This window comes from Myotis brandtii, unplaced genomic scaffold (assembly GCF_000412655.1).
Source record: "Myotis brandtii unplaced genomic scaffold, ASM41265v1 scaffold125, whole genome shotgun sequence".
Classification (NCBI taxonomy): Eukaryota; Metazoa; Chordata; class Mammalia; order Chiroptera; family Vespertilionidae; genus Myotis; species Myotis brandtii.
In genome coordinates this window covers 5,798,363-5,808,246 of record NW_005354385.1, presented here as the reverse complement: position 1 = coordinate 5,808,246, position 9,884 = coordinate 5,798,363, and the positions used below count along the sequence as shown (strand labels likewise).

The 9,884-nt window shown below is 41.6% G+C and overlaps 1 protein-coding gene across 1 annotated transcript in view; it reads right to left on the bottom strand.

Annotated features, from left to right (window-relative positions):
* RIF1 (replication timing regulatory factor 1) overlaps window positions 1–9,884 on the bottom strand; it is a 66,397-nt gene that overhangs the window by 44,949 nt on the left and 11,564 nt on the right. The window contains exon 8 of the mRNA XM_005859393.2: window positions 1,833–1,971. Within this exon, the coding sequence (XP_005859455.1) occupies window positions 1,833–1,971 (139 nt within the window). The remainder of the gene's footprint in view (window positions 1–1,832; window positions 1,972–9,884) is intronic.

Genomic DNA, 9,884 nt, shown 5'->3' with positions numbered 1-9,884 from the left:
AACAATAAAGATTTAAAAAAAAAAAAAAAGAAAGAAAGTCAAGCACCTGATTTGTTAATAACTTCCTAGATCCATAATACAAGATACAAGTCAGAGACTCTCTAGCTCTAGACTTACTTCATCTTCTTTACACCCCTCCTATTTTATGTTGTAACATTCAACCATTTATAATTCCAACAGATTTAGTCGTGAATATTATCTCATGCTAATAGTTCATAAGCAACAAAAAAAGAAAGTGACGTTTCTAATTAAAACTGGTGCCTGGCAACGCACTTTTACCAACATTTTCAATAAAAGTAATGATAGTTAATGCAAATAATCACTTTATAAAACACATTAAGAGGAAAGAATTAATGGTCTTTGGTAGAAAAAAAATATATATAGGATGAAATCCATATTACTTAGTAGATCTGGAAATATACAGTATCTATTATACTCAAGATTAATTACCCAGTTAAGTAGGTACTAATACAGACCCACCTTTGTGGGGGACATTCTTTCTCTGTATCTATATCTATATCTATATATCTATATCTAGATATATCTAAATCTATATCTATGTATCTAGATCGATCTATCTATATCAAACACCTTCACTAGGATAATAGGATGTTAAGGTTAAGGTAAATCAAAAGGAAACACGTCCTATAACAGGGGTCCTCAAACTTTTTAAACAGGGGGCCAGTTCACTGTCCCTCAGACCGTTGGAGGGCCGGACTATAGTTTAAAAAAAAACTATGAACAAATTCCTATGCACACTGCACATATCTTATTTTAAAGTAAAAAAACAAAACAGGAACAAATACAGTATTTGTATTTGCATGTGGCCCGCGGGCCATAGTTTGAGGACCCCTGTCCTATAAAATAAAAGCCTAATATGCAAATCAACCAAACAGTGGAACAACCAGTGGGTGGGGGGCAGGGCCGGCAAGCGGGCAGCGCCAGGCCAGCCAAAGTGGGTGACAGCAGGCAGAGGGAGGGGATGGCAATCAGGGGGCAGTGGCAACCAGCAGCGGCGAAGGGGCGATCAGGGGGGCGGAGCCAGCTGCTTGTAGGCCAGCGCTGTCCCCCAATGGCCCCACACCCCAGTTGCCTCCCGCAGAGGAGCAATGGGGGGCAATGGGGGACAGGGCTGGAGCTGCTCCCTGGTGGTCAGTGCGCTCCCAAGGATGTCCGTGGGGAGCGGGCCTAATCCATCAGTCAGACATCCCTGAGGGCTCCCGGACTACGAGAGGGCGCAGGCCAAGCTGAGGGATCCCCTCCTCCCACCCCGAGTGCATGAATTTTTGTGCACCGGGCCTCTAGTATATTAATATTAATCTACTATTAGGTATAGTTCTAAATGTCCTAAAAGATAAAAAAAAGTTCATCAGTCACCCATTCCGGTTTGGCTCAGTGGACAGAGTGTTGGCCTGTGGACTGGAGGGTCCCGGGTTCAATTCCGGTCAGGGCACATGCCCAGGTTGCAGGCTCGATCCCCAGTAGGGGGCGTGCAGGAGGCAGCCAGTTAATGATTCTCTCTTATCACTGATGTTTCTCTCTCTCCCTCTTCCTTCCTCTCTGAAATCAATAAAAAAATATATATATTTTTAAAAAGTTCAGTCAGTGATATGTTTATTCCATAACAATCACAATTGTTTCCTATTATCTATTGTGACCTTTGATAAATTACGTAATCTCTCCAAAATAGTAAAAATACTTAGTACCTCTATTGTAACCAATGAGATACGTGGTAAAGTGCTCAACTAAGTGTTGGCATGTACTAAGAGTGCCACAAATGGTATTTGATACTTTTTGAACATAAATATTCAAAATTTTAAAATATTACTTACCTGGATTTAACGCAAAATTATCTATTAAACTCTTCCAAGCAATAAAAGCTATTTTTTTAATTATGGGTGCTCCACTACGAAATCCCAGTTCCTCCAGCTGTAATAGAGAATTAATGAAACTCCCACTTCGATGTAAGGTCTAAAAAGGAAAAATCATTAAAAAGTTATTTACTTGCTGAAACAATACATAAGGCACTAGTATGATTCACTAGTCTAATTCATTCTGTTTCAGTTACATAAAAGTCTTAGGAATTAACATTTTTTAAAGTACCAAATTCTGTATGCACATTCAAATTTCATGATCACAAAATATAAAACTTCAAGAAGCAGATAATACATAACACAAAGTATTTCTAAAACATTAGAGAAAATTAGGAAGGTCAGATAAAAAACAAATTTTACTAACATAATACCAAAAAGTGAGTACATGGGAAAAAAAATAGAATCAATATTAAAGAAAAAATAAGAAATGTTAAACCCTGAAACTAATAAAAACACCTTTTCAAATACAATAAATAAAACAGGTATGAAAAATGGTTAAGGGAAAAATAAATATGCACCCTAAAAAAATACATAAAAAGGTAAAATATCTATATATATAAAGGCCTAAGCGACCATCTGACCGTTAGCTATGACACACACTGACCACCAGGGGACAGATGCTCAACGTAGGAGCTGCCCTCTCACATTCTGGGACCCCTCGGGGAATGTCAGACTGCCAGTTTCGGCCCGACCCCCACAGGCCAGGCCGAGCCACACCTGATGACGGAGGGACCCCGCTCACTCCGCAGATGCCCTTCGAGCCCCGGTCACCCCAGGTGCGGCCGGCTAGGGAGTGACTGAGGGAGGTTGGCTCCAGGGCGTGTCTGGCCCATCTAGCCCAGTCCCACCCTGCCGGCCACCTTCTAATTAATTTCCTTTCAGTGTGCATGAATTCGTGCACTGAGCCTCTAGTTAATTCATAAGTGGCTATAAACCATATAAAACCTAAACAGAATATATTAACAGAAAAAAAACTGGCTTAGAAAATCACAAGCAATTCACAAAAAAGCTCCTAGAACTAATAAAATTAATTCAACAAGTCTGAGTACAAGATCAACACCTGAAAATCAGTTCTATTTCTACAGGTCAGCAATAATCTGAAGCGGAAGCTAGGAAAGCAATTCCATTTACAATAGCACTTAAAAGATTAAATACTCATTAGAAATAAATCTAATCAAGACAGCCAGAGTTACACACTAAAAGCTACAAAACACTGCAGAAATTTAGAGACTTAAATAAGTAGAAAACCATCCCACATTCATAGGTAGAAAGATTTGCTATCATTAAAATATCAATACTACCCAAAGCAATCTACAGATTCAACTCAATCTCTATCAAAATTCCCAATAGCCCTTTTCACAGAAAAAAACAAACCAATCTTCAAATTCAATATGGAATTGCAAAGAGCCTCAAATAGCCAATTCTGAAAAATAAAGCTGGAGGACTCACACTTCCGAGACTTCTAAACTTATTACAATACTATAGAAATTAAAACTTATGGTAGTGACATAAGAATAAACATAGAATAAAATAGAAACCCCCAAATAAGTCCTTTCATATACTGTCAATTGTTGTTTTATAAATGTGCCTAGAGACTTTTCAATAGGACAGTCCAACAAATGGTGCTGGGAAAAATGAAATATCCACGTGCAAAATTAAAGCTGGACCCTTGCCTTATATACAAAAATAAATTCAAACTGGATCAAAGATCGGAATTTATAAACTAAAATTAAAACTATAAAGCTCCAAGAAAACAGAGAAAAAGACTAATGCACTGGATTTGGCAACAACTTCATGGATGACACCAAAAGCACACACACAAAAAAAGTTGTCTATTTACCTAATTTATATGCACTTCATCAAATTTAAGCTTATGCATCAAAGAATGCTATCAAGAAAGCAAAGCCCTAGCTGGTTTGGCTCAGTGGATAGAGTGTCGGCCTGTGGACCAAAGGGTCCCAAGGCTCAATTCCGGTCAAGGTCACATACCTTGGTTACACAGGCTCCTCCCAGGCAAGGCCCTGGTTGGGGCGCATGCAGGAGGCAACCAATCGATGTGTTTCTCTCACATAGATGTTTCTCTCTGTCTTTCCCTCTCATCCACTCTCTAAAATATCAATAGAAAAATATCCTCCGGTGAGAAAAAAAAAAAAAAGAAGAAGAAAGCAAAGATTACCCATAGAATGGGAAACAATATTTGCAAATCAGGTCTGACAATGAATTAATATCCATAATAAAGAACTACAACTCAACAACAAAAACAAACCACCCAATTTAAAAATGCACAAAGCTTGGAAACAGCCTAAGTGCCCATCGATACATGAGTGGATTAAAAAACTGTGGTACATCTACACAATGGAATACTACGCTGCGGTAAAAAAGGAGCTTTTACCATTTGCAACAGCATGGATGGAACTAGAGAGCATTATGCTAAGTGAAATAAGCCAGTCAGAGAAAGATAAATATCACATGATCTCACTCATTTATGGAATATAATGAACAACATAAACTGATGAAGAAAAACAGACCCAGACACAGAGAAGCATAGATCAGACCGTCAAACCTCAGAGGGAAGGTAGGGGAGGGTGGGGGTAAGGGGAAGAGATCAACCAAAGGACTTATATGCAAGCATTTAGGCCTAACCTATGGACACAGACAACAGGAGGGGTTAGGGCATGAGTGGGGGGGGGGGGAATGGGAGGATAAGGACACATATGTAATAACTTAATGAAAAAAAAAAACACAAAGCTGGGGATGTAAAGAACATAGGAAATATACACAATGATATGCTAACAACTATGTATGGTGCCAGGGGGTACTTGAAATATTGAAGGGGACGGAATCACTTTGTAAAGTACATGGTTGTCTAACCACTATGATGTATACCTGAAACTAATATAAAATAATATTGAATGTAAACTATAATAAAAAGTAAAAAATTTAAAACATAAGTACTACTTTCAGAGCAAAACCTAGAAAATAAATTAAAAACTTAAACGCTTTACTGTCCTGTGAGTTGTATGGAATTGGCTCCTGAATCTCAGATCCAAAAAATTTAGGGCTCCTTTACCAAGCAGTTGGACAGCCATCACTATGCCACAAAACAAATATACTGAGTTACCACCATAAACACTATGGATAGTACAGGGATTACCATGAGAAAAAGAGAAAGGAAAGTTGAGGAGCTCATAAATGCTCAAAGAATTCAGACATGACTGGTCAGAAGGCCAAGCTCTACTACAAATAGGGCCATGTTAAGAAAAAAGAGGCCGGCCCTAATGGGTTTGGCTCAGTGGATGGAGCGTCGGCCTGCGGACTGGGGGGGGCCCAGGTTCGATTCCGGCTAAGGGCATGTACCTTGGTTGCGGGCACATCCCCAGTAGGAGGTGTGCAGGAGGCAGCTGATCGATGTTTCTCTCTCATCGATGTTTCTAACTCTCTATCCCTCTCCCTTCCTCTCTGCAAAAAATCAATAAAATATATTTTAAAAAGAAAGAAAAAAAGAAAAGAGGCGAGCTGGATTCCAAAGTGGAGGCAGAGTAAGTGGAAGCTACATTGACACTCTCCCAGGACCAAACTGTAAACATGTGGGTTAGCACAGGACTTGGTTGTAAAGTCTGTGAGGATTCTCTGAAAGGTAATGGGCCTTTGGGGCGTCCTTGCCAAAGGCGGCAGCCCCTACACCTTGACTTTTCCAAACAAGTCCGAGCACCTGGGTGTTTTACTAGAATCTCTATGTTTAGTTTTCAAACCTGACCTTGTAGAAGCATGTGTTTTCCCAAGGATACTTACCCTGCTGATTGTATCTAAAGGTTAATTTTAGTTCAAGCTGTTGTTACAATAAAAGGCTAATGAGGCAGGCAACCAAGGCTGTTTTGGTGCCTAAAGCCAAACAAACCCCTTAGCCTTCTCTTTCACAGAAATGTGTGTCAGAGTAATCCACTCATCCATGGCTCAGGGTCTGCTAGTCAGCCCCGGCAGCTGGTGCCCCATGTGAGGAGCCAGCAAGGCAACAAAACACAGTGGAACCCCCATGAAGAGGAAGAAAAGGAAACTGTGCAGTAAGTCATTGGAGCCCGTTTAGGATTCCCAAGTTCAAGGGAATTCTTTCTCAGCTAAGGTTTCATAATGGGACAAGAGTTATCCACAGACCAGCAGCAAAATATCACAGTGCTGAAACAGTTATTAAAAGCAGGTGGTGCCTGTTAGAGAAGAACAACTAAAAAGCTTATTACAAACTGTTATGATTTATAATCCTTGGTTCCCTGATGCTGGAATGCTAGATCTTAATCTCTGGGAACAAGTGGCCAGGCATTTAAAAAGAAATCAGGCCCTGGGAAAACAAGTGCCCTTATCATTAACTGTGTGGGCTCTTGTTCGAGCTGTATTATGCCCACTTCATATTGAAGATCAAAAGCCTACAGAGCAACAGGAGGATTTACCACTGCTCCCACCTCCTGAAGTAGAGTCTGTAGAGCCTGTAATACCTAAAGCCCCACCCCTGGAGGAAATATTTCCCGATCCTCTGCCTCCGGTGTGGGAGAGTTCATCAACTAGATCCTCAGTTATGGGATCCTGTGTCAGGCAAGCCATGTTAGGAGGAGAGCGTTTGGCTTGCCCAGTTATGCAAGATCAACAAGGTAATAGACTTCATGAGCTACTCTCCTTTAATACCTTTGAAGAAATAAGGAAAAGTGTTAGATAAAATGGGGCTAACAGTCCATTTACAAAAGGACTCTTTAATTAATGCCTTATCTCAAAATTATCACATGACCCTTGGGACTGGCAGATTTTAACCAAAACAACTCTGGACACCAGTCAATATTTATTATGGAGAGCAGAATACAATGAGATCCGTGATCAGGATGTTTGTGGGTGTTCACTATTCACCCCACCAGGGAGCCCTCTGGGGCACATTCTAGAGGCAAGTCCCGTGTTTTCCCACGTAAATAAATAAAATACAGAAAAACCACCCTGAATAATCAATTGAAGACTAGCTGGAGAGAACGCTGATAACCAATGATGGAAAGTAGAGACTGCATAAAGACTGGTAGGAAGTGCAGAGGCACAAAAGGGCTGGCTGGGCTCCCACAGACAGCAGTTGAAGTTCTAGAGACATATCTCAGCTGTAGGGGTTCCCACTGAGAAGTCTAAGGTCAAAATCCCAAGCTGGGCTCCCCAGCCCAGAGCACCAGAAGAAAGATGCCCACATAACATTTGGCTGTGAAAAGTAGCAGGGTTGCTATCTACCAGTGAGAGATGTCTAGAAATGCAGGCACCCTCTTAAATGGCCAAAGCACAAAATTTTGTGTGCAGCCACTATCTTGGACTCTGGCAGAGGGAGGGCAGAATGGACTGGAGCTGTGTGAGGAGAACCCAGGGTTGGGGGCTCTGGGGTGGAGCTTGGGGGGCAGCCACCCCAGTTTCCTGTGCTGAGTCAATCCCTCATGCTGCGGAGGACTTCTTTCTCCACCAGACCTTTGCTTTCCAGGCGCTTTTTGCCTGAGGCTAATCAAGATTGTCAACTGGACTACAGGCAGAGGTGGCTCTCTGGAGGCTTTCAATCTTTCCCTGACCTCCTTCTAGGCCTGGGGCTAGGAAAAGCTGACCCTGGTGCACACCTTGGTCCTTTCTAAAGGCACCAAGCCCCAGCAGAGGGAGCCATAAGCTGTGAACTGCTCATAGCTAAAAACAGGGTATGCAGGGCCAGTCACAAACAGCTCTGACATTGTCCTGCACTAGAGTTTGGGAGTCATAGCAGATCTGCCTAATACATACACTCAAACCCAAACAGGCAGCCAAAACGGGGAGACAAAAAAAAAAAAAAAAAGGGGGGCCCAAAATAGAAGAACAAGAGAATTCTCAATAATAGTTAAGCGAAATGGAGATAAGACATTTATCAGATCTAGAGTTCAGAATAATGACGGCAAAGATGCTCAACAGCATGAGTAAAGATAGAGTAATTATGAAAAAAAAAGACCAGTCAGAAATAAAGAATAACATAGCACTAATAAAGAACACATTGGAAGGAATGCACAGCAGTTTAGGGGAAGCTGAGGATCAGATCAGTGAATTAGAAGACAGAGCAGGGGAGAAAAATCAACCAGAGAACCAAAAAGAAAAAAATTAAAAAACAGGAGGAGCCCTAACCGGTTTGGCTCAGTGGATAGAGCACTGGCCTGCGGACTGAAGGGTCCCAGGTTCAATTTCGGTCAAGGACATGTACCTTGGTTGTAGGCACATCCCCAGTAGGGCTGTGCAGGAGGCAGCTGATCAATATTTCTCTCTCATCGATGTTTCTAACTCTATCCCTCTCCCTTCCTCTCTGTAAAAAAAATCAATAAAAAAAAACACAGGAAAGCTTAAGGGACCTGTGTGACAACATGACACATAACAATACTTGCATAACAGCAGTACCAAAAGAAGAAGAAAGTGAGCAAGGGACAGAGAACGTGTTTGAAGAAATAATGGCAGAAAACTACTGTAACCTGGTAAAGGAAAGTCATACAAGTTCAGGAGGCGCAAAGAATCCCAAATCAGAAGAACACAAACAAGCCCACGACCAGACACATCATAATTAAAATTAAAGACAAAAATAATCTTTTAATATGTTTTTATTGATTTTTTAGAGAGGAAGGGAAAGGGAGAGAGAAATAGAAACATTGATCAGCTGCCTCCTGCACATCCATTACTGGGGACCAAGCCCCACAACATGGGAATATGTCCTGACCAGAAATCATACCAGCAACTTCTTGGTACATGGAATGACGCTCAACCAACCAACTGAGCAACACTGGCCAGGCCAAAGAGAGAATCTTAAAGGTTGTGAGAGAAAAGCAATTTGTTACTTACAAAGGAGCTCCCATAAGGCTGACACCTGATTTCTCACCAGAAACTCTACAGCAGTGGTTCTCAACCTTCCTAATGCAGCGACCCTTTAATACAGTTCCTCATGTTGTGGTGACCCCCAATTTCATTGTTACAAATTGAACATAATTAAAGCATAGTGATTAATCACAAAAACAATATGTAATTATATATGTGTTTTCTGATGGTCTTAGGCGACCCCTGTGAAAGGGGCGTTTGACCCCCAAAGGGGTCGCGACCCACAGGTTGAGAACTGCTGCTCTACAGGCCGGAAGGGAACGACATGAAGTACTCAAGGTAAGAAAAAGCAAGGATCTGAAACCAAGATTACTATATCCAGCAAGACTATCATTCAAATTAGATGGTGAAATAAGAGCTTCCCAGGCAAAAAAAAAGGCCAGAAGAGTTTATCACCACCAAACTAGCACTGCAAGAAATGCTAAAGGGACTGCTGTTAAGGAGAAGAAGAAATAGAGAGAGCAGTGTCCCATGAACCAAGAGGTCACCAGTTAGATTCCCAGTCAGGACACATGCCCGAGTTTCGGACTCAATCCCCAATAGTGTGCAGGAGGCAGACAATAGACGTTTCTCTCTTATTGGTGATTCTATCTCTCTCTAAAATACCAATAAAATGAAAAAACCAAAAACAGAAATTGCAGCTGATGCCTCTTCTGGGTTTGAAACTTAAAAAAAAATAAAATAAAACTAATATTAAGATGCATAAAAAGAGAAACACCAAACAAAAGAATGATGAAGACACCATAGGAAACAGTAACTGCCATTCTGCTGGTTGCAAATCCCAAGGTTATCTTGAATATCTACACTAATAAAAGACAAAGATGCTAATTGACCATACCTTCGCTATGCCCACAAGCCAATCAGAGCGACTATATGCAAATTAACCCAACCAAGATAGCGGCCGGCAGCCACAGAGCTGGAACAAGCAGGAGGCTTGGTTGCCCCGGGATTGGAGGAAGCCAAGCTTCCTGCCTGCCCTGGCCGGCTGTGGCCTCCGCTCAAGGCAACAAAGTTTCAATTATAGAAGACAAATAAATCCCAGATACCTGCTTCCAGCCAGCCTCCACTGGTAGCTTGGGTGGCTGGGGGCCGTGGCCAGCCTGCAAACAGCCATCAGCCCCTCAC